The following is a 26,756-nucleotide window of genomic DNA, read 5'->3' on the forward strand; positions in this document are numbered from 1 at the left end:
GACGACAGAACAACATTTTACAACAGGAAGAGGAGGAGGGGGGCGGGTCTGAGAAAGTGCCATGATAAAAGCATGTTTTTTGGGGGGGGGGGGGTGAAACCATGTTTTTGGGGGGGGGGGGGTGAAACCATGTTGTGGCTGCAGCTTAGCCCAACATCTTTGTGGCACGCTGGTTGGCTTCGTCAATCCTGGTCTTGTTAGAATCAGCCTGAGGAGAGAGAGATTTGGGATGATGTGAAATTATTCCAAGCCATATCAATCAAGATCAAGACTTTAATTGTAAGTAGACTTGTCAACTCAGCGCATGTCTGACCATCTCTGACACTGAAAATTGATTGATTGTGATTGATTGTCATCGTTATGATCGGGGACAGCACCTTGTCCATGATCCTGTCGATCTGCCGGTTCTGGGTGTCTATCTCGTTGCCCATGTCCAGGGCCATGTGACGTAGGTTACCGATGATCCCGCCCACCTGCTCCAGGTTCTCATCCATCTCATTCTCCCGGGCATCGTCCGTTACCCTGGAAACGCACATTAGATAGTCCATAAAACTGTCGGTAGATTTCGGCGTGGCAAGGAGAGGGAGTCCATATGCACACGTGCACCCACAAACACACACACACTCCTCACCTGCGGATGAACCCCCCACTGATGGCCATCTGTTCACGTTCGTCCACCACACGGGCCCCTGGCTGACTGTTCACCACTCCATCCTGGTTGGCCCCCCATGCCTGGCCCCCCCCCTTTATCCTGCAGGGACACATACCAGTCAGTGTGTGTGTGTGTGTGTAAACTTTAATTTGATGTAATAGATCCATTATACGACAAGTAATGTGTAGTGACAGCAAGGCAGCACACCAACACAGCATGCCAATGGTAGATATCTATCTATCTCTCTATCTACGGTTCATATATATATGTTATACAATATATGTTATGATCTATCAATCAATAATTGATCCAAGTACTGATCAGTTCCGTTTTATTTACTGTCTTGTCTATGTGGTCGATAGAAAGGGGTCCTTTATATACCTGTAGATAGAAGAGACAGACACAAACACACACTAACAGGACATAAAGGAGACAACACAGACAGACGCCAGCGGACAGACTGACAGACAGAGACGGCAATGGACAGACAGGGAGACAGGAGGACAAACACGCAGTAATGAGTAAGGACACAATTATACTGAGTGCAAAAAACATTAGGAACACCTGCTCTTCCCATGACAGACTGACCAGGTGAATCCAGGTGAAACCTATGATCCCTTATTGATGTCTCTTATTTAATCCACTTCACTCAGTGTAGATGAAGGGGAGGAGACAGGTTCAAGAAGGATTTCCAAGCCTTGAGACAATTGAGACATGGATTGTGTATGTGTGCCATTCAGAGGGTGAATGGGCAAGACAAAATATTGAAGTGCTTTTGAATGGGGTATGGTAGTAGGTGCCAGGTGCACCGGTTTGAGTGTTTCAAGAACTGCAGCGCTGCTGGGTTTTTCCACGCTCAACAGTTTTGTGTTTGCATCAAGAATGGTCCACCACCCAAAGGACATCCAGCCAACTGGACACAACTGTGGGAAGCAGTGGAGTCAACATGGACCAGCATCCCTGTGGAACGCTTTCGACACCTTGTAGAGTCCATGCCCCCGACGAATTGAGGCTGTTCTGAGGACAAAAGGGGGCATCTGAATATTAGAAATGTGTTCTTAATGTTTGGTATACTCAGTGTTGACAGACAGACAGACAGACAGACAGACAGACAGACAGACAGACAGACAGACAGACAGACAGACAGACAGACAGACAGACAGACAGACAGGAGGACAGACAGACAGACAGACAGACAGACAGACAGCCTCCCTCCCTCCCTCTGGTTTTAGAGGGAAAAGGTGATATGGTAAAGATCAGAAGAAGAGCACCCTTCTAGGAAGTCCAGTTCGGTTGAACCTTATAGACATGTTTAACTACAGCATTAAAATAATAGCTTTGAAATACAACTTTTGTGGGCTTCTACATACTAGCGAGCTACACAGACAAATTTCACACGAAATAACATTAACTCAACATCCTGAAACACATTCAGTTCCTTCTATTTCAACACACACATGGATCATGCACAACAACGCTGGTCCTAGACCTATCATGTCAGGGACAAATTCTGGATTCATTATTTCAACACTTTGCTTGAGAGGAAATCTTTAAATGTAAAGATCAAGTTAGGTGCACAAATCTCGAAACAGACATTTTGACTGTTAGTTTCCTCAAATCACGTACAAACAGTTTTGGGATTGAAACATCTGGTTTAAAGACCTCGCTTCCTTCGGACTCATTGTGGAGTTTGATCTGAAGCCATTTCCTGTGATGATTGTGTTTTTGCTATCCATTGTAACTAATATTGTGTTTGTAGGCCTATATGTTGTAGCCTAATTGAATCTATGATCGTATGTTATCCATTCATGCTTTTTTATATGTACTATTAATGTTTGTAAACCGACTAACGAAATCATGAAACAGCCAGCCAAGATTACAAACACCTGTGTCCTTCGAAACCCTATTTAAAACCTATATAAAATCTATATAAAACCCTATGTAAAATCTATTTAAAACCTATATAAAATCTATTTAAAACCTATATAAAATTTATATAAAACCCTATATAAACCCTATATAAAATCTATATACAATCTATATAAAACCTATATAAAATTTATATAAAACCCTATATAAACCCTATATAAAATCTATATACAATCTATATAAAACCTATATAAAATCTATATAAAACCCTATATAAAATCTATTTAAAAGCTATATAAACCCTATATAAAACCTATATATACCCCTATATAAACCCATATATAAACCCTATATAAAACCTATATATAACCTATATAAAATCTATTTAAAACCTATATAAAACCCTATATAAAATCTATATACAATCTATATAAAAAACCTATATAAAATCTATTTAAAAGCTATATAAAATCTATATAAAATCTATATAAACCCTATATAAAATCTATTTAAAACCTATATAAAACCCTATATAAAATCTATATACAATCTATATAAAAACCTATATAAAATTTATACATAACCTATATAAACCCTATATATAACCTATATAAACCCTATATATAACCTATATAAACCCTATATATAACCTATATAAACCCCTATATATAACCTATATAAACCCTATATATAATCTATATAAAATATATAAACCCCTATATCAACCCTATAAAAACCTATATAAACACCTATATAAACCCTATATAAAACCGATATAAACCCCTATATAAAACCCTATATAAACCCTATAAAAAAACAATATAAAACCTATATAAACCCTATATAAAACCCTATATAAAACCCTATATAAACCCTATATAAACACCTATATAAACCCTCTATATAAACCCTATATTAAACCCTATATAAACCATATATAAACACCTATATAAACCCTATATAAAACCCTATATAAACACCTATATAAACCCCTATATAAAACCCGATATAAACCCCATATAAACACCTATATAAACCCTATATAAACACCATATAAACCCTATATAAAACCTATATAAACACCTATATAAAACCTATATTAAAACCTATATAAACTCTACATAAACCCTGTATAAAACCTATATATATACCCTATATAAAACCCTGTATGATACCCTATATAAACCCCATATAAAACCCTGTATGATACCCTATATAAACCCTATATAAAACCTTATATAAAACCCTGTATGATACCCTATATAAACCCTATATAAAACCTTATATAAAACCCTGTATGATACCCTATATATAAACCCTATATAAAACCTTATATAAAACCCTGTATGATACCCTATATAAACCCTATATAAAACCTTATATAAAACCCTGTATGATACCCTATATATAAACCCTATATAAAACCTTATATAAAACCCTGTATGATACCCTATATATAAACCCTATATAAAACCTTATATAAAACCCTGTATGATACACACAAACTGAGTGTGGAGATGGTGGAAGGATCCATTTTCAGTTTGAATTATATCTTAACCCAAACAATTCAACAAGGCTGACCTGACTCCGTTCCAGTGGCGCTTTGTCTGCTGCCAACATTTTGCGAAAAGAAACTTTTCTCATCTACGTGCATCCATCTACATTCAAAATGACCACACATGAGCTTGGAAAATATTGTACGGTGTAAATATAAAACCTTATATAAAACCCTGTATGATACCCTATATAAACCCTATATAAAACCTTATATAAAACCCTGTATGATACCCTATATAAACCCTATATAAAACCTTATATAAAACCCTGTATGATACCCTATATTAAAACCTTATATAAAACCCTGTATGATACCCTATATAAACCCTATATAAAACCTTATATAAAACCCTGTATGATACCCTATATAAACCCTATATAAAACCTTATATAAAACCCTGTATGATACCCTATATAAACCCTATATAAAACCTTATATAAAACCCTGTATGATACCCTATATAAACCCTATATAAAACCTTATAAAACCCTGTATGATACCCTATATAAACCCTATATAAAACCTTATATAAAACCCTGTATGATACCCTATATAAACCCTATATAAAACCTTATAAAACCCTGTATGATACCCTATATAAAACCTTATATAAAACCCAATATAAACCCCTATATAAACCCTATATAAACCCTATATAAACCCTATATAAACCCCTATATAAACCCCTATATAAAACCTATATAAACCCCTATATAAACCCCTATATAAAACCCTATATAAACCCTATATAAACCCCTATATAAACCCCTATATAAACCCCTATATAAACCCTATATAAAACCTATATAAACCCCTATATAAACCCTATATAAAACCTATATAAACCCCTATATAAACCCCTATATAAACCCCTATATAAACCCCTATATAAACCCGATATAAACCCCTATATAAACCCGATATAAACCCTATATAAACCCCTATATAAACCCTATATAAACCCCTATATAAACCCTATATAAACCCCTATATAAACCCCTATATAAACCCCTATATAAACCCCTATATAAACCCTATATAAAACCTATATAAACCCTATATAAACCCTGTTTTCTTTCTGTATCTACAGCAGAACAGCAATGATAAAATGCTCAAATATATCTACACAACTGATCATTTTCTTGCCTTTGTATCTGACTTGCTTAACTTAGACCACCTTTTACTAAACTTTAAATAAAAATGTAATTAGTTAATACAGATTTAACTTCAGTGTTTTGTTCACTGAATATTAACACTTTTTTTTCATCACAAGAGAACTGTGTGCAATTGTGTTCACTTCCTCCGGTAATCAGTAAACTACTGAATATACTGTGACCTGGATACCTGCTGTGTGTGTGTGTGTGTGTGTGTGTGTGTGTGTGTGTGTGTGTGTGTGTGTGTGTGTGTGTGTGTGTGTGTGTGTGTGTGTGTGTGTGTGTGTGTGTGTGTGTGTGTGTGTGTGTGTGTGTGTGTGTGTGTGTGTGTGTGTGTGTGTGTCTGCCATGCATAGGCAGTATGTTTGTGCATATGTACAAACAACAGCAGTAATCAGGTCACGTTAAATCGTACTGTAGGCCTACTGCCTCATGTTGTAGCATTATGTAACATGCTGATACAAGTATGCCATGTATGACTGTGATCATTTGAAGGAGAAAGTAGCCCAACATGCATCTCTCTCTAAGTGCAGGAGGAAGCAGCATGGAAGGCCTTGGGTAAGGTCTGAAGATGACACGCCATAGTGTTGTACTGGTCACCATGCACTCAACTTTAGGCATTAAAGCAGGCAAGCAGACAGGCAGGCAGACAAACAGACAGGTAGACAAGCAGACAGGCGGCAGGCAGGCAGGTAGGTCGGCAGGCGGCACCTACTTGTTACAGGGACACGAACAAAGACCACAGAGAGACCCTAGATTGTTCAAATTCTTTTCTGCATCCTTCATGTCCTTATTGATCTGGTCCATCCCCTCCTCGATCCGCTCCAGTTGCTCTGATTGTCAGCGCAAGTCATTTATCCCCACAGAGAACGAGGGCACGTGACAGAGAACGGGGGAGTAGGAGAGAGAGGGAGAACAAAGGAGAGGAGACAAAAAGAGACTGTGACAAAAGAGACAGAGACATTGGAAGATTGGACAGCACTACCAACCCAACACAGGCCAGATTCCAGGGCCTGTCACCACCGGTACCTACTTGGCAACACATGGACATAATTGGCCAAAGCATTGCCTAGTCAGGTAGCCTAGTGGTTAGAGCGTTGGGCCAGTAACCGAAAGGTTGCTGGATTTGAATCCCTGAGTTGACAAGGTAAAAATCAGTCGTTCTGCCACTGAACAAGGCGGTTTAACCCACTGTAGGCCGTCATTGTAAATAAGAATTTGTTCTTAACTGACTTGCCTAGTTAAATAAAGGTTCAATTTAAAAATATCTATATATTTCTCGGCCTCCTTCAAGTCTTGATGAACCTTGTTCATGCCATCTTCAAACCAATCCAGTTGTTCTGGCAACGACAAAGGAAATGAGAACAGTGAATTGGCTCTTGTGATGATTGAGGTCTAAGTTACAGCCTATCAAACACAACCATAATGCAATGCCTTATGGAGCCACACTGACACACTCACAGCCAGTGCAGTGAGAGAGAAAGATTGTGACAGAAGAACACATAAAGGCTGGATTCCAATACAAAATAATCTCCCTCATTGGGCACTCCTTCTGCTCGAGTCTAGGGAAGGGAGCACACCTATGAGCACATGATGTTGAAAATACCTGTTCTTATTTTAACCAACTTTTACTGGGACACTTGTATTGGAAACCAGCCAGTGGTGATAGAGCGAGAGAGCGAGAGAGAGGTGATAGACGAAGAGAGAGAGAGAGAGAGAGGTGATAGACGAAGAGAGAGAGAGAGAGAGAGAGAGAGGTGATAGAAGAAGAGAGAGAGAGGTGATAAGACGAAGAGAGAGAGAGAGAAAGGTGATAGACAGAGAGAGAGAAAGAGGTGATAGACAGAGAGAGAGAGGGAGAGAGAGAGAGGTGATAGACGAAGAGAGAGAGAGAGAGGTGATAGACAGAGAGAGAGAGAGAGGTGATAGACAGAGAGAAACAGGATGAGAGTGAAGGACTGAAACAGAGTCAGATATTGGTTCATTCCCTCAACCACTGAAACAGGGTCAGATATTGGTTCATTCCCTCAACCGCTGAAACAGTATCAAATATTGGTTCATTCCCTAAACCACTGAAACAGGGTCAGATATTGGTTCATTCCCTCAACCACTGATACAGGGTCAGATATTGGAAATGGTGAGTTGGGTTAGTATTGCAAGTACTCTGATCCTAGACCTGTAGTTACGGTCCTTATCTACCTGGAGTGGGTCCAGGGAGAAGGGAGTGGTCTGTAGCATAGGTAAGGGTAAGGGAATTCATGGCTGTGGTGGCTTGCTTGTTGATGTGTGAACATTTGTAAAATCCCTGGGTTGTGGCGAAACAACTCACAATGTTTGTAGACAGATACAGTGGGGCAAAAAAGTATTTAGTCAGCCACCAATTGTGCAAGTTCTCCCACTTAAAAAGATGAGAGAGGCCTGTAATTTTCATCACAGGTACACTTCAACTATGACAGACAAAATGAGAAAAAAAAATCCAGAAAATCACATTGTAGGATTTTTAATGAATTTATTTGCAAATTATGGTGGAAAATAAGTATTTGGTCACCTACAAACAAGCAAGATTTCTGGCTCTCACAGACCTGTAACTTCTTCTTTAAGAGGCTCCTCTGTCCTCCACTCGTTACCTGTATTAATGGCACCTGTTTGAACTTGTTATCAGTATAAAAGACACCTGTCCACAACCTCAAACAGTCACACTCCAAACTCCACTATGGCCAAGACCAAAGAGCTGTCAAAGGACACCAGGAACAACATTGTAGACCTGCACCAGGCTGGGAAGACTGAATCTGCAATGGGTAAGCAGCTTGGTTTGAAGAAATCAACTGTGGGAGCAATTATTAGAAAATGGAAGACATACAAGACCACTGATAATCTCCCTCGATCTGGGGCTCCACGCAAGATCTCCCCCCGTGGGGTCAAAATGATCACAAGAACGGTGAGCAAAAATCCCAGAACCACACGGGGGGACCTAGTGAATGACCTGCAGAGAGCTGGGACCAAAGTAACAAAGCCTACCATCAGTAACACACTACGCCGCCAGGGACTCAAATCCTGCAGTGCCAGACGTGTCCCCCTGCTTAAGCCAGTACATGTCCAGGCCCATCTGAAGTTTGCTAGAGAGCATTTGGATGATCCAGAAGAAGATTGGGAGAATGTCATATGGTCAGATGAAACCAAAATAGAAGTTTTTGGTAAAAACTCAACTCGTCGTGTTTGGAGGACAAAGAATGCTGAGTTGCATCCAAAGAACACCATACCTACTGTGAAGCATGGGGGTGGAAACATCATGCTTTGGGGCTGTTTTTCTGCAAAGGGACCAGGACCACTGATCCGTGTAAAGGAAAGAATTAATGGGGCCATGTATCGTGAGATTTTGAGTGAAAACCTCCTTCCATCAGCAAGGGCATTGAAGATGAAACGTGGCTGGGTCTTTCAGCATGACAATGATCAAAAACACACCACCCGGGCAACGAAGGAGTGGCTTCGTAAGAAGCATTGCAAGGTCCTGGAGTGGCTTAGCCAGTCTCCAGATCTCAACCCCATAGAAAATCTTTGGAGGGAGTTGAAAGTCCGTGTTGCCCAGCAACAGCCCCAAAACATCACTGTTCTAGAGGAGATCTGCATGGAGGAATTGGCCAAAATACCAGCAACAGTGTGTGAAAACCTTGTGAAGACTTACAGAAAACGTTTGACCTCTGTCATTGCCAATAAAGGGTATATAACAAAGTATTGAGATAAACTTTTGTAGGTCACCAAATACTTATTTTCCACCATAATTTGCAAATAAATTCATTAAAAATCCTACAATGTGATTTTCTGGAAAAGAAATTCTCATTTTGTCTGTCATAGTTGAAGTGTACCTATGATGAAAATTACAGGCCTCATCTTTTTAAGTGGGAGAACTTGCACAATTGGTGGCTGACTAAATACTTTTTTGCCCCACTGTACACTCGTCTCTGGTCATGGCTAGCCACTGTACAGTGTAGACAGACACACTCGTCTCTGGTCACGGCTAGCCACTGTACAGATACACTCGTCTCTGGTCACGGCTAGCCACTGTACAGTGCTGACAGATACACTCATCTCTGGTCACGGCTAGCCACTGTACAGTGCTGACAGATACACTCGTCTCTGGTCACGGCTAGCCACTGTACAGATACACTCGTCTCTGGTCACGGCTAGCCACTGTACAGTGTAGACATATACACTCGTCTCTGGTCACGGCTAGCCACTGTACTGATACTCTCGTCTCTGGTCACGGCTAGCCACTGTACAGTGTAGACATATACACTCGTCTCTGGTCGCGGCTAGCCACTGTACAGTGTAGACATATACACTCGTCTCTGGTCACGGCTAGCCACTGTACTGATACACTCGTCTCTGGTCACGGCTAGCCACTGTACAGATACACTCGCCTCTGGTCACGGCTAGCCACTGTACAGTGTAGACATATACACTCGTCTCTGGTCACTGCTAGCCACTGTACAGATACACTCGCCTCTGGTCACGGCTAGCCACTGTACAGTGTAGACATATACACTCGTCTCTGGTCACGGCTAGCCACTGTACAGATACACTCGCCTCTGGTCACGGCTAGCCACTGTACAGTGTAGACATATACACTCGTCTCTGGTCACGGCTAGCCACTGTACAGATACACTCGCCTCTGGTCACGGCTAGCCACTGTACAGTGTAGACATATACACTCGTCTCTGGTCACGGCTAGCCACTGTACAGATACACTCGTCTCTGGTCACGGCTAGCCACTGTACAGATACACTCGCCTCTGGTCACGGCTAGCCACTGTACAGTGTAGACATATACACTCGTCTCTGGTCACGGCTAGCCACTGTACAGTGTAGACATATACACTCGTCTCTGGTCACGGCTAGCCACTGTACAGATACACTCGCCTCTGGTCACGGCTAGCCACTGTACAGATACACTCGTCTCTGGTCACGGCTAGCCACTGTACAGATACACTCGCCTCTGGTCACGGCTAGCCACTGTACAGTGTTGTTATCCACACTGACCTCTCTGTTGCCCCTGACAACACTACCCCCACAGATAATTAGCCTCCCCAGGTAATCCCAGGGAACACGAGGGATTGGAGAAGAGGTGGAACGTGACAGAGAGAGAGAGCGTGAGAGAAATCTTATGATCATAGCTCAGTTGGGTGACTGTCTGCTTACAGCATGCCTTTTACACACTGAATATGGTGTAATTGCAGACCACAATTCAGGGCGTTTTTTTTAATGTGGGTGTTCCCTGATATCAGGAAACACCCATTGATACATGCCATTGGTCAGTTCCAGTGTTATGAGCCTGAGGGTTAATCGACACAGAGGATTTGTTCACATAGCAGGTTAGGATAACTAACGTGTCAGGTTAGGATAATGAATGTGGCAGGTTTTGTGAATTAGCGTGGCATTTTAGGAGACTGAGGTTAAGGTTAGGAAAAGGGTTAGGGTTAAGCTTAGCTACAATGCTACATTTGTCAGCAACTGTTGTCCCCGACGTGAAAGAAACTGCCATGGACCAATGGAGAGCACCAATGGGTGTAACGTGACATCAGAAAGCACCCCTAATTGCAGTCTGCAATTACACACTTCTCTACACAATCAGAGTGTGGAAGACTGCCCTTGACTGACCAATGGGAACACTTGGGTTAACAGTAATGTAGCCAATCAGATCACTTCTGAAGTCACTCCACGACTGCCGTTTCCAAGGAGCTCTGACACCTGGTTCTAGACTCTCTGGAGGTGGAATCTCTCCAACACTGATACCTGGTTCTAGACTCTCTGGTTCTAGACTCTCTGGAGGTGGAATCTCTCCAACACTGATACCTGGTTCTAGACTCTCTGGAGGTGGAATATCTTCAACACTGATACCTGGTTCTAGACTCTCTGGTTCTAGACTCTCTGGAGGTGGAATATCTCCAACACTGACACCTGGTTCTAGACTATATGGTTCTAGACTCTCTGGAGGTGGAATATCTCCAACACTGACACCTGGTTCTAGACTCTCTGGTTCTAGACTCTCTGGAGGTGGAATATCTCCAACACTGACACCTGGTTCTACACTCTCTGGAGGTGGAATATTTCCAACACTGATACCTGGTTCTAGACTCTCTGGTTCTAGACTCTCTGGAGGTGGAATCTCTCCAACACTGATACCTGGTTCTAGACTCTCTGGAGGTGGAATTTCTCCAAGACTGACACCTGGTTCTAGACTCTCTGGTTCTAGACTCTCTGGAGGTGGAATATCTTCAACACTGATACCTGGTTCTAGACTCTCTGGTTCTAGACTCTCTGGAGGTGGAATATCTCCAACACTGACACCTGGTTCTAGACTATATGGTTCTAGACTCTCTGGAGGTGGAATATCTCCAAAACTAACACCTGGTTCTAGACTCTCTGGTTCTAGACTCTCTGGAGGTGGAATATCTCCAACACTGACACCTGGTTCTAGACTCTCTGGTTCTAGACTCTCTCCAACATTTTACAACCAGAGGAGACTGAATGAATGTGAGTATATAAGATCAGATATCATGTAACTACTGTATGTGCATATATTCTTGTTAAATGACAATGTAAAGGCAGGGAATCCAAGAGGAGACATCAGTATGTGAGACAGTGAGCAGCCATTTTGTCTCCCTGCTTCAGCTAATCAGGCATTTAATTACACAGAGACCAACGCTCTCATGCATTACCACAAGACACATACATGACTGATCACCCGCCAGTGGCTGTGTGTGTGTTGGGGTGTGTGCGTGTGTGTGTTAGTGAGTATGTGCCTGTTGTGGTGGGGGAGGGTTTTGGTGGACTGATGTTCAAATAGACAGAACTTGTAGAGCGTTTTTTAGATGGTCAATAATCTCAGAATGATTTGATTGGCTGAACCTAGAAGCCGAGAAAGACAACATCCTCATGTCTCGCCGGCGTTCTGACGAAGCCACAGCGAAGCTCCTTGTCATGTTGGCGAGATTGGAGACCACACCGTGGTGTTAGCCACATTCAATGTAATGTCCGCCGATCCGTGCAAATGGATGTTGCTCTGGTCCTTCCTTCCAGGTCCTCCTGTATGTTCCTGTGACAGGCCTAATAGGTCCTTTCGTCAAGTGTGGAACGGGGGGGGGGGGGGGGGGGGGGGGGGGACCATCCTATAGAGCGGAACCACAAATGAAACCTCTGCCTTGCTGGAACCTGGGAGGAAGCAAAGCACTGAATGTTGCAGATAGAAATACCACCGATAGAGCGGATATGATCGCTTGATCTACATGACAGAGGCATATATTTCTGTTGAAACATTCCATTAAGTCCAATTGAACGCAGGAGTGGATGTGAATGCTTTATGTTTGCCTATTTCTATACCTCACTGACATTATAATACACCTCACTGACATTATTCTATACCTCACTGACATTATTCTATACCTCACTGACATTATTCTATACCTCACTGACATTATTCTATACCTCACTGACATTATTCTATAGCTCACTGACATTATTCTATAGCTCACTGACATTATTCTATACCTCACTGACATTATTGGAGCCTCCCGGGTGGCGCAGTGGTCTAGGGCACTGCATCGCAGTGCTAGCTGCGCCCCCAGAGTCTCTGGGTTCGCGCCCAGGCTGGGCTGGGTTCGCGCCCAGGCTCTGTCACAGCCGGCCGCAACTGGGAGGTCTGTGGGGCGACGCACAATTGGCATAGCGTCGTCCGGGTTAGGGAGGGTTTGGCCGGTAGGGATATCCTTGTCTCAGTATGTAAAATGTATGCCCTCTACTGTAAGTTGCTCTGGATAAGAGCGTCTGCTAAATGACTAAAATGTAAATGTAAAAATTATTCTATACCTCACTGACATTATTCTATACCTCACTGACATTATTCTATACCTAACTGACATTATTCTATAGCTTCTATAGCTCACTGACATTATTCTATATCTCACTGAGATTATTCTATACCTCACTGACATTATTCTATACCTCACTGACATTATTCTATACCTCACTGACATTATTCTATACCTCACTGACATTATTCTATACCTCACTGACATTATTTTATACCTCACCGACATGCTTCTCCTGGCTAACCAACCAGTACAATCAAGCTGATTCTCCTGGCTAACCAACCAGTACAATCAAGCTGATTCTCCTGGCTAACCAACCAGTACAATCAAGCTGATTCTCCTGGCTAACCAACCAGTACAATCAAGCTGCTTCTCCCACCTAACCAACCAGTACAATCAAGCTGCTTCTCCTGGCTAACCAACCAGTACTATCAAGCTGCTTCTCCTGGCTAACCAACCAGTACTATCAAGCTGCTTCTCCTGGTTAACCAACCAGTACTATCAAGCTGATTCTCCTGGCTAACCAACCGGTACTATCAAGCTGCTTCTCCTGGTTAACCAACCAGTACTATCAAGCTGCTTCTCCTGGCTAACCAACCAGTACTATCAAGCTGCTTCTCCTGGCTAACCAACCAGTACTATCAAGCTGATTCTCCTGGCTAACCAACCGGTACTATCAAGCTGCTTCTCCCACCTAACCAACAAGTACTATCAAGCTGCTTCTCCTGGCTAACCAACCAGTACAATCAAGCTGCTTCTCCTGGTTAACCAACCAGTACAATCAAGCTGCTTCTCCTGGCTAACCAACCAGTACAATCAAGCTGCTTCTCCTGGCTAACCAACCAGTACAATCAAGCTGCTTCTCCCAACTAACCAACAAGTACTATCAAGCTGCTTCTCCTGGCTAACCAACCAGTACAATCAAGCTGCTTCTCCTGGCTAACCAACCATTACAATCAAGCTGTTTCTCCTGGCTAACCAACCAGTACAATCAAGCTGCTTCTCCTGGCTAACCAACCAGTACAATCAAGCTGCTTCTCCCACCTAACCAACCAGTACTATCAAGCTGCTTCTCCTGGCTAACCAACCAGTACAATCAAGCTGCTTCTCCCACCTAACCAACCAGTACTATCAAGCTTCCACAAGGATCCATTTCCTTAACCAAAGCCTAAACTCAGGGATTCTACAAATGTGTCCTCTTTGAGTGGAGGTAAATGTAGATGTTTTGTCACTACTACGAGTATAACGGATCAGTGTGTCCTCTTTGAGTGGAGGTAAATGTAGATGTTTTGTCACTACTACGAGTATAACGGATCAGTGTGTCCTCTTTGAGTGGAGGTAAATGTAGATGTTTTGTCACTACTACGAGTATAACGGATCAGTGTGTCCTCTCGGTAAAGAGGATGTGCTATTAACCAACAGCTTTCTTCACCTCAATACTACAGGTCATTATTACTGTCTACTGAGAAAATGTACTATACCTCTTATAAAGATACAAGACAGCAAACAGTTCATACACTATATACAGTATTATAGAAATAACAGAACTACAAAACCATGGTGCTTTTAACTTTCTGACTATACTTCGGGAAAGTATTCAGAGCCCTTGACTTTTTCTACATTTTGTTAGGTTACAGCCTTATTCTATAATCGATTCAATAATCCCCCCCGCCATCTATCGACACACAAGACAACATAATGACAAAGCAAAAACAGGTTTTTAGAAATTTTTGCAAATTTATACAAATTAAATAAACTGAAATATCACATTTACATAAGTATTAAGACCCTTTATTCAGTACTTTGTTGAAGCACCTTTGGCAGCGATTACAGCCTTGAGTCTTCTTGGGTTTGACGCTACAAGCTTGGCACACCTGTATTTGGGGGAGTTTCACCCATTCTTCTCTGCAGATCCTCTCAAGCTCTGTCAGGTTGGATAGGGAGCACATCCAGAGATGTTTGATCGGATTCAAGTCCGGGCTCTGGCTGGGACACTCAAGAGACTTGTCCCAAAGACACTGCATTGTCTTGGTTGTGTGCTTAGGGTCGTTGTCCTGTTGGAAGGTGAACCTTCGCCCCAGTCTAAGGTCTTGAGCGCTCCCCGATTGCTCAGTTTGACTTGGCGGCCAGCACTAGGAAGAGTCTTGGTTCCAAATATCTTCCATTTAAGAATGATGGAGGCCACTGTGTTCTTGGGGACCTTCAATCCGGTCTCGGAGTCCTTCGACCTCATGGCTTGGTTTTTGCTCTGACATGCACTGTCAACTGTGGGACCTTATATAGACAAATGTGTGCCTTTCCAAATCATGTCCATTCAATTGAATTTATCACAGGTGGATTCCAACCAAGTTGTAGAAACATCTCAAGGATGATCAATGGAAACAGGATGCACCTTAGCGCAATTTCGAGTCTCATAGGAAAGGGTCTGAATACTTGTAAATAAGGTATCTGTTTTTTTTAAACTTGATTTGGCTTTCTCATTAAGGTTTATTGTGTGTAGATTGATGAGAATTTTTATTTTTTTAATCCATTTTAGAATAAGGCTGTAAGAAAACAAAATGTGGAAAAAGTCAAGGGGTCTGAATACTTTCCGAACTGCACTGTCATTCCTAAAACCCCGATTTAGAAGATTCCCGGAATAAGGAGAGAATATTAAGCAGGAATTCCATAATCCTCCAACCAGGATTTCTAGAAAACCTGGGATATTTGTGAAAGTGAACAGAATTTCAGAGTGTAATATTGTGTCTCTATAAGGACTTACCTCCCTGCTCATCCAGCATAACCAGAGTCCTGATACCAGCATCTTTACTCTGCACACCCCGGGTCAGACAGACAGGGAGAAGAGAGGGGAGAAGAGAGGGGAAGGAAGAGAGGGGAAGGAAGAGAGGGAAGAAGAGAGGGGAAGGAAGAGAGGGAAGAAGAGAGGGGAAGGAAGAGAGGGAAGAAGAGAGGGGGAGAAGAGAGGGGAAGGAAGAGAGGAGGAGAAGAAGAGGTGAGATAAAACAGTTCAGTGTGAACAGAAGAGAAATATAATATATATATATTATCATCATTATTATTAAATGGAGGGACACTGAGTTAATGCGATCAGTTTCTCAACAGGTATTGATCCAGACATGAGATCATATATATGGGACATCAAATCAAATCAAATCAAATTGTACTGGTCACATACACATGGTTAGCAGATGTTATTGGTCACATACACACGGTTAGCAGATGTTATTGGTCACATACACATGGTTAGCAGATGTTATTGGTCACATACACATGGTTAGCAGATGTTATTGGTCACATGGTTAGCAGATGTTATTGGTCACATACACATGGTTAGCAGATGTTATTGGTCACATACACATGGTTAGCAGATGTTATTGGTCACATACACACGGTTAGCAGATGTTATTGGTCACATACACATGGTTAGCAGATGTTATTGGTCACATACACATGGTTAGCAGATGTTATTGGTCACATACACATGGTTAGCAGATGTTATTGGTCACATACACATGGTTAGCAGATGTTATTGGTCACATGGTTAGCAGATGTTATTGGTCACATGGTTAGCAGATGTTATTGGTCACATACACACGGTTAGCAGATGTTATTGGTCACATACACATGGTTAGCAGATGTTATTGGTCACATACACATGGTTAGCAGATGTTATTGGTCACATGGTTAGCAGATGTTATTGGTCACATACACGTGGTTAGCAGATGTTATTGGTCACATACACACGGTTAGCAGATGTTATTGGTCACATACACATGGTTAGCAGATGTTATTGCGAGTGTAGTGAAATGCTTGTGCTTCTAGTTCCGACAGTGCAGTAATATTTAACATGTAATCTAACAATTCCACAACAACTACCTAATACACACAAATCTAAGTAAAGGAACAGATTAGGAATATATACATATAAATATATGGATGAGCAATGACAGAGCGGACGTGGGTTATAGATCGAGTCAGAGCCATGTACCTAGAGAGTTGGGACAACGTTTAGAATGTTGAATATTGTTCTAGTAGACGACAGAGCGGACGTGGGTTATAGATCGAGTCAGAGCCATGTACCTAGAGAGTTGGGACAACGTTTAGAATGTTGAATATTGTTCTAGTAGACGACAGAGCGGATGCGGGTTATAGATCGAGTCAGAGCCATGTACCTAGAGAGTTGGGACAACGTTTAGAATGTTGAATATTGTTCTAGTAGACGACAGAGCGGATGTGGGTTATAGATCGAGTCAGAGCCATGTACCTAGAGAGTTGGGACAACGTTTAGAATGTTGAATATTGTTCTAGTAGACGACAGAGCGGATGTGGGTTATAGATCGAGTCAGAGCCATGTACCTAGAGAGTTGGGACAACGTTTAGAATGTTGAATATTGTTCTAATAGACGCAGTAAAAGGGGTCCGGGGTCAGACGTTCCATTGACCAGATTGGCACACATTCAACAAATCTTTTCTTTTTTGTAATTATTTTTATTTAACCTTTATTTAACTGATCTAACAAAGTGGATATTTGTCAAATCCGTCATGATTTATGTATTGTACCAGACACAAAATGTGGTTACTTAAGTCCGATTTGGATACGTTTGGCTGTTTTCGCTGCATAACATGTAGAAGTTGTCCCTTTTCAGGTTTAGAAGAAGTGACTTCTAAATGCCAACTCCTGTCAGTATATTGTAAGCTGATTAGCATAGCTAGCATACAGAAATCGGTGGTGGTTGTTAATGTCATTTTTAACTGGAATATAGTTGATTGGTAATGATGACATGAAGATATGTTGGGGTTGACATCCACACAAGCATTATACTCCCATTATTACCTCAACATAGTGTCAAATACACATACAGTGGGGCAAAAAAGTATTTAGTCAGCCACCAATTGTACAAGTTCTCCCACTTAAAAAGATGAGAGAGGCCTGTAATTTTCATCATAGGTACACTTCAACTATGACAGACAAAATGAGAAAAAAAATCCAGAAAATCACATTGTAGGATTTTTAATGAATTTATTTGCAAATTATGGTGGAAAATAAGTATTTGGTCAATAACAAAAGTTTATCTCAATACTTTGTTATATACCCTTTGTTGGCAATGACAGAGGTCAAACATTTTCTGTAAGTCTTCACAAGGTTTTCACACACTGTTGCTGGTATTTTGGCCCATTCCTCCATGCAGATCTCCTCTAGAGCAGTGATGTTTTGGGGCTGTTGCTGGGCAACACGGACTTTCAACTCCCTCCAAAGATTTTCTATGGGGTTGAGATCTGGAGACTGGCTAGGCCGCTCCAGGACCTTGAAATGCTTCTTACGAAGCCACTCCTTCGTTGCCCGGGCAGTGTGTTTGGGATCATTGTCATGCTGAAAGACCTAGCCACGTTTCATCTTCAATGCCCTTGCTGATGGAAGGAGGTTTTCACTCAAAATCTCACGATACATGGCCCCATTCATTCTTTCCTTTACACGGATCAGTCATTCTGGTCCCTTTGCAGAAAAACAGCCCCAAAGCATGATGTTTCCACCCCCATGCTTCACAGTAGGTATGGTGTTCTTTGGATGCAACTCAGCATTCTTTGTCCTCCAAACACGACGAGTTGAGTTTTTACCAAAAAGTTATATTTTGGTTTCATCTGACCATATGACATTCTCCCAATCTTCTTCTGGATCATCCAAATGCTCTCTAGCAAACTTCAAACGGGCCTGGACATGTACTGACTTAAGCAGGGGGACACGTCTGGCACTGCAGGATTTGAGTCCCTGGCGGCATAGTGTGTTACTGATGGTAGGCTTTGTTACTTTGGTCCCAGCTCTCTGCAGGTCATTCACTAGGTCCCCCCGTGTGGTTCTGGGATTTTTGCTCACCGTTCTTGTGATCATTTTGAGCCCACGGGGTGAGATCTTGCGTGGAGCCCCAGATCGAGGGAGATTATCAGTGGTCTTGTATGTCTTCCATTTCGTAATAATTGCTCCCACAGTTGATTTCTTCAAACCAAGCTGCTTACCTATTGCAGATTCAGTCTTCCCAGCCTGGTGCAGGTCTACAATTTTGTTTCTGGTGTCCTTTGACAGCTCTTTGGTCTTGGCCATAGTGGAGTTTGGAGTGTGACTATTAGAGGTTGTGGACAGGTGTCTTTTATACTGATAACAAGTTCAAACAGGTGCCATTAATACAGGTAACGAGTGGAAGACAGAGGAGCCTCTTAAAGAAGAAGTTACAGGTCTGTGAGAGCCAGAAATCTTGCTTGTTTGTAGGTGACCAAATACGTATTTTCCACCATAATTTGCAAATAAATTCATTAAAAATCCTACAATGTGATTTTCTGGATTTTCTTTTCTCCTTTTGTCTGTCATAGTTGAAGTGTACCTATGATGAAAATGACAGGCCTCATCTTTTTAAGTGGGAGAACTTGCACAATTGGTGGCTGACTAAATACTTTTTTGCCCCACTGTATAAACAATAGCCTACATGTAGTCAAATTTTGCTTGGGGGGGGGGGGGGGGGGGGGGGATGAGGAGACTCAGGATCTTTCCCCCACGTGTTTCCATGGCAATTCCATTGTTTTGGTCATGTTCGATTTAACCCTTTGCTGCATCTATTCTTGAAATTCAGTGACATGGCGTTGTTGAAATATTCCCCGTGTCATGTTAATGGGGAGATAAACATGGCTGCCATAGAATGTTGTAGTGTCATGTAAATGCATCATAATGCAGAAACGTCAATGTCCCATCTCTCTAAATACATGACTGGATAGAGTCGATGTGAAATACAGTTCATTCATAAGGTGTTCAGTGGTGATGCAGTGATGATACCAGTGCTGAAGTACATAGTAACTCATAGAGCTACGGTGCGAGATGTAACATTGCCTCCTTAGGGTAAAACAAGGCTCTATTGAAATAAAATAAAATAATCCTATTTGATTTCAGAAAAACCCTGAAGAGTGTATTATCATATCTGCTTTTAGAGAAGGTATGATAAAGTGCTCTATTACATTGACTCAGAACACAACAGGTATAAGGATGACAAAGAAGCTTCTACTAAACTAATGAGTATGTTATGTTGCAGATCCAACCAGGTTTGAAACCCCTTTCCCTGATTGGTCAATGACAGAACTACACTTCCTCAGAGAGGTTCCAACAGCCTGCCCCTTTTTTGAACCTTTATTTAACTAGGAAAGTCACTTAAGAACAAATTCTTATTTACAATGACGGACTACACCGGCCAAACCCGGACGATGCTGGGCTAATTGTGCGCCGCCTTATGGGACTCCCAATCACGGCCGGATGTGATACAGACTGGATTCGAACTGAGATGCAGTACCTTAGACCACTGCGCCACTCGGGAGCCCATCTCGTGTGATTTAAATGATTGTTGCTCGCACGCATACCAAGGAATGGAAAGAGACGCGCACGCACGCACACACACCACAACCCCTCAGGCATACACTGAATTCCCCGGCCCCATCACACACAGAATACTGGACATACACTGAATTCCCCGGCCCCATCACACACAGAATACTGGACATATGCTGACACCAATAACAAGCCGACAACAACCTCACAAAACCTCCATTAAATTCCATTGGTGGGTTTATAGGAGTTTCTTAACAGGGAGAGGAACAAAGGTCAAAGGGCTATTGATGTACGGGCCAACGCTTTGAGATCAGATCGATGCTTGACCTTCTCAGGGCAGTGTTGGACTCCATCTCAATCACCTTTCTGTGATTCCTGTCATATTATCTCCTCAGCTCCATTTAAACCAACTGATGGATGTTTCCATCAAGGTTTCTGCCCTTTGACCTTCTTCTCCAATGTGTTTAGAAAAGGAGGCGAGGAAAGAGGATGTGAGGAATCAAGGTTTCTGCCCTTGGACCTTCTTCTCCAATGTGTTTAGAAAAGGAGACGAGGAAAGAGGATGTGAGGAATCAAGGAAAGAAGAACTTTGAACCATAGAGACAACACAGAGGAGAATGCACCCTTGCCTTTCTTGAACTAACGCTCGCAATAGTATTTTCTTACTAGCGCTGACTTGGCTGATTAGTTACTTTATTGAGGAAAAATGTACTTAATATGCCTGTGATATGTAGTTGTCTCACCTAGCTATCTGAATATACTAACTACTGTGATATGTGGTTGTCCCACCTAGCTATCTGAATATACTAACTACTGTGATATGTGGTTGTCCCACCTAGCTATCTGAATATACTATCTACTGTGATATGTGGTTGTCCCACCTAGCTATCTGAATGTACTAACTACTGTGATATGTGGTTGTCCCACCTAGCTATCTGAATATACTAACTACTGTGATATGTGGTTGTCCCACCTAGCTATCTGAATATACTAACTACTGTGATATGTGGTTGTCCCACCTAGCTATCTGAATATACTAACTACTGTGATATGTGGTTGTCTCACCTAGCTATCTGAATATACTAACTACTGTGATATGTGGTTGTCTCATCTAGCTATCTGAAGATGAATATACTAACTAATGCGATATGTGGTTGTCCCACCTAGCTATCTGAAGGTGAATATACTAACTACTGTGATATGTGGTTGTCTCACCTAGCTATCTGAATATACTAACTACTGTGATATGTGGTTGTCCCACCTAGCTATCTGAATATACTATCTACTGTGATATGTGGTTGTCCCACCTAGCTATCTGAATGTACTAACTACTGTGATATGTGGTTGTCCCACCTAGCTATCTGAATATACTAACTACTGTGATATGTGGTTGTCCCACCTAGCTATCTGAATATACTAACTACTGTGATATGTGGTTGTCCCACCTAGCTATCTGAATATACTAACTACTGTGATATGTGGTTGTCTCACCTAGCTATCTGAATATACTAACTACTGTGATATGTGGTTGTCCCACCTAGCTATCTGAATATACTAACTACTGTGATATGTGGTTGTCTCACCTAGCTATCTGAATATACTAACTACTGTGATATGTGGTTGTCCCACCTAGCTATCTGAATGTACTAACTACTGTGATATGTGGTTGTCCCACCTAGCTATCTGAATGTACTAACTACTGTGATATGTGGTTGTCCCACCTAGCTATCTGAATATACTAACTACTGTGATATGTGGTTGTCTCACCTAGCTATCTGAAGATGAATATACTAACTACTGTGATATGTGGTTGTCCCACCTAGCTATCTGAATATACTAACTACTGTGATATGTGGTTGTCTCACCTAGCTATCTGAAGATGAATATACTAACTACTGTGATATGTGGTTGTCCCACCTAGCTATCTGAATGTACTAACTACTGTGATATGTGGTTGTCCCACCTAGCTATCTGAATATACTAACTACTGTGATATGTGGTTGTCCCACCTAGCTATCTGAATATACTAACTACTGTGATATGTGGTTGTCCCACCTAGCTATCTGAATATACTAACTACTGTGATATGTGGTTGTCCCACCTAGCTATCTGAAGGTGAATATACTAACTACTGTGATATGTGGTTGTCCCACCTAGCTATCTGAATATACTAACTACTGTGATATGTGGTTGTCCCACCTAGCTATCTGAATATACTAACTACTGTGATATGTGGTTGTCCCACCTAGCTATCTGAATATACTAACTACTGTGATATGTGGTTGTCCACCTAGCTATCTGAATGTACTAACTACTGTGATATGTGGTTGTCCCACCTAGCTATCTGAATGTACTAACTACTGTGATATGTGGTTGTCCCACCTAGCTATCTGAATATACTAACTACTGTGATATGTGGTTGTCCCACCTAGCTATCTGAATATACTAACTACTGTGATATGTGGTTGTCCCACCTAGCTATCTGAATATACTAACCTCTGCGATATGTGGTTGTCCCACCTAGCTATCTGAATATACTAACTACTGTGATATGTGGTTGCCCCACCTAGCTATCTGAATATACTAACCTCTGCGATATGTGGTTGTCTCACCTAGCTATCTGAATATACTAACTACTGTGATATGTGGTTGTCCCACCTAGCTATCTGAATATACTAACTACTGTGATATGTGGTTGCCCCACCTAGCTATCTGAATATACTAACCTCTGCGATATGTGGTTGTCTCACCTAGCTATCTGAATATACTAACTACTGTGATATGTGGTTGTCCCACCTAGCTATCTGAATATACTAACTACTGTGATATGTGGTTGCCCCACCTAGCTATCTGAATATACTAACCTCTGCGATATGTGGTTGTCTCACCTAGCTATCTGAATATACTAACTACTGTGATATGTGGTTGTCCCACCTAGCTATCTGAAGATGAATGTACTGAATACTGTGATATGTAGTTGTCTCATCTAGCTATCTGAATATACTAACTACTGTGATATGTAGTTGTCTCACCTAGCTATCTGAAGATGACTGTACTGACTACCGGGATATGTGGTTGTCTCACCTAGCTATCTGAAGATACTAACTACTGTGATATGTAGTTGTCTCACCTAGCTATCTGAATATACTAACTACTGTGATATGTGGTTGTCCCACCTAGCTAGAGATCTAGGATAGAGAGAGAGCCCTGAGAGGATAGAGAGAGAGCCCTGAGAGGATAGAGAGAGAGCCCTGAGAGGAGAGAGAGAGCCCTGAGAGGAGAGGGAGAGCCCTGAGAGGAGAGGGAGAGCCCTGAGAGGAGAGGGAGAGCCCTGAGAGGAGAGGGAGAGAGCCCTGTGAGAAGAGAGAGAGAGCCCTGTGAGAAGAGAGAGAGAGCCCTGAGAGGAGAGAGAGAGAGAGCCCTGAGGAGAGAGAGAGAGCCCTGAGAGGAGAGAGAGAGCCCTGAGAGGAGAGAGAGAGAGCCCTGAGGAGAGAGAGAGAGCCCAGATTGGAGAGAGAGAGCCCTGAGAGGAGAGAGAGAGTGCCCTGAGAGGAGAGAGAGAGTGCCCTGAGAGGAGAGAGAGAGAGCCCTGAGAGGAGAGGGAGAGCCCTGAGAGGAGAGGGAGAGCCCTGAGAGGAGAGGGAGAGCCCTGAGAGGAGAGGGAGAGAGCCCTGTGAGAAGAGAGAGAGAGCCCTGTGAGAAGAGAGAGAGAGCCCTGAGAGGAGAGAGAGAGAGAGCTCTGAGGGGAGAGAGAGAGAGCCCTGAGGGGAGAGAGAGAGAGCCCTGAGGGGAGAGAGAGAGAGCCCTGAGGAGAGAGAGAGAGCCCAGATTGGAGAGAGAGAGCCCTGAGAGGAGAGAGAGAGTGCCCTGAGAGGAGAGAGAGAGTGCCCTGAGAGGAGAGAGAGAGTGCCCTGAGAGGAGAGAGAGAGAGCCCTGAGAGGAGAGAGAGAGAGCCCTGAGAGGAGAGAGAGAGAGCCCTGAGAGGAGAGAGAGAGAGCCCTGAGAGGAGAGAGAGAGAGCCCTGAGAGGAGAGAGAGAGAGCCCTGAGAGGAGAGAGAGAGAGCCCTGAGAGGAGAGAGAGAGAGCCCTGAGAGAAGAGAGAGCGAGCCCTGAGAGGAGAGAGAGAGCCCTGAGAGGAGAGCGCTCCATAATGGCACCCTATATAGTGCACTGAATTTGGCCATAGAGGCTCTTTCATCCCCTATATAGTAGCCTAGTATACAGGTTGCCATGTTTTACGCAGCCCTGCCACTCCAGGGGCATTATTAGATAAGAGGTCAAAGGTTGAATGAAGACCACCGTAATGTCATCACGCAGCTGGAGATGAACCGCAACGCTGTCATATAACTTGCAAGGTCAGCTGTTTATGAAATATGAGGCTGAGGCTCATATGCCCTGTCCTCTATGGACGAGGCTAGTTTGACCCTCCTACTAGATACATGGAAAATAGCACTGGTTTCTAAATCAGATGGATCTATTCATGCCCTGTTGTGTGGAAGATGAGATGTTTTATAGATCACATCATCTGCACAGTGACTTACTATTGCCTACAGTAATGAACCATCAGGTATATAGCAGAGGGTATAGGAGGATGGACTCATTGAGAGAGAAAAATAAATCTTAGTGACTCGGGGAGCAATTGTAATCGGTTTTATCGCCGTCTCCTGTACTGACCTTCAGTCGCTATGACAACGACCTCGCCCAGCCCCCCCTCCCCTGTATCCCCTCGCTGCTCAGCCATTTGTCAGCCAGAGTCAGTTGCACGTCGTATGATATTCATGGCGTGTATGATTTAGTACATGTAATTCCAATACAGCTAGCAAACACACACATAGATATGAGGAGGAAGTAGGCCTATGAGACATGGAAATAGACTTGATAGCACCAGATGCTTCTTTTCAACATGTATTATTTATGGATCAATTTTACACCACGACCCAATTACACGGAGACAGTATTACTGTGTGTTAGACAGGCATTGAAGCTGCTACTGTCCCACCAACCATTCAGTAAGGGCATTCAGAAGTGTTTTCACCACAGATATGTTGTCTACAGTTTGCACCGGGTGCAAAGTTTTCAGCTTTTGTCAGTGTCACCTTGTTTACACACTCAAGTCTCAGCCATGTTTTTCTACATTTTTCTAAATCTGGACTGTCTTGTTCAATGAATGAATGAATGAATGAATGACTGTCTGTCTGTCTGTCTGTCTGTCTGTCTGTCTGTCTGTCTGTCTGTCTGTCTGTCTGTCTGTCTGTCTGTCTGTCTGTCTGTCTGTCTGTCTGTCTCTGGAGATAGCCACCAACCAGCAGCATTGATTATTTTCCTCTTGCTCTCTCCCTCCACCACTTCCACAGAGTCCTGATATAACAGACTTTACATTACTGTCTGTCTCCCTCCACCACTTCCACAGAGTCCTGATATAACAGACTTTACATTACTGTCTGTCTCCCTCCACCACTTCCACAGAGTCCTGATATAACAGACTTTACATTACTGTCTGTCTCCCTCCACCACTTCCACAGAGTCCTGATATAACAGACTTTATAATACTGTCTCTCTCCCTCCACCACTTCCACAGAGTCCTGATATAACAGACTTTATAATACTGTCTGTCTCCCTCCACCACTTCCACAGAGTCCTGATATAACATACTTTATAATACTGTCTGTCTCCCTCCACCACTTCCACAGAGTCCTGATATAACAGACTTTATAATACTGTCTGTCTCCCTCCACCACTTCCACAGAGTCCTGATATAACATACTTTACATTACTGTCTCTCTCTCTGTACCACTTCCACAGAGTCCTGATATAACAGACCTTACAATACTGTCTCTCTCTCCTCATCTTGAACGGCTTAAAGCTTATATGGGGGATAGACCGATAGATCTAACCCCTCCGTCACTGGTTTGTTCTGTGAGGACAGACACTGGGAGACGAGAAGCAAGTACAGGGAGTGAACATTTAATTAATAACGGACATGAAACGAAATAAGGACAGCGTCTGGACAAGGGGAACAAAACGATATTAATGCAGACACGGGGAAGAAACTAAGGAAGTGACAGATATAGGGGAAGCAATCAATAAGGTAATAGAGTCTAGGTGAGTTCCATGATGCGCTGATGCACGTAACGATGGTGACAGGTGTGCGTAATGACGGGTCGCCTGGCGCCCTGGAGCGCCAGAGAGGGGGAGCAGGAGCAGGCGTGACATGTTCAAATCTTTGGATTTAAATATTCAACTGGAATTTATGCCTGATGCTTCACTGAATGTTAAATAGGTGGTCCCACCGGCAT

The 26,756-nt window shown here is 42.6% G+C and overlaps 1 protein-coding gene across 1 annotated transcript; it reads right to left on the reverse strand.

Moving 5' to 3' along the window:
* Positions 1 to 145: 145 nt before the first annotated feature.
* Positions 146 to 26,756, reverse strand: LOC120059735 (synaptosomal-associated protein 25-B-like). The gene is made up of 6 exons (XM_039008790.1): positions 26,751 to 26,756; positions 15,859 to 15,907; positions 5,949 to 6,066; positions 632 to 751; positions 378 to 522; positions 146 to 208 (listed from the first exon to the last, which is right to left on the reverse strand). Exons 1-6 carry the CDS (start codon positions 26,754 to 26,756, stop codon positions 146 to 148), a joined length of 501 nt encoding a protein of 166 aa, XP_038864718.1.

Source organism: Salvelinus namaycush, chromosome 15 (assembly GCF_016432855.1).
Source record: "Salvelinus namaycush isolate Seneca chromosome 15, SaNama_1.0, whole genome shotgun sequence".
NCBI classification, from domain to species: Eukaryota; Metazoa; Chordata; class Actinopteri; order Salmoniformes; family Salmonidae; genus Salvelinus; species Salvelinus namaycush.

Excerpts from the sequence above, each read along its gene's own strand:
- LOC120059735 (XM_039008790.1), bottom strand. Across the intron at positions 6,067-15,858 it reads TATGCTGGATGAGCAGGGAG|AGCAACTGGAGCGGATCGAG; the intron begins GTAAGTCCTTAT and ends GCTGACAATCAG. Across the intron at positions 523-631 it reads AGTGGGGGGTTCATCCGCAG|GGTAACGGACGATGCCCGGG; the intron begins GTGAGGAGTGTG and ends GTGCGTTTCCAG.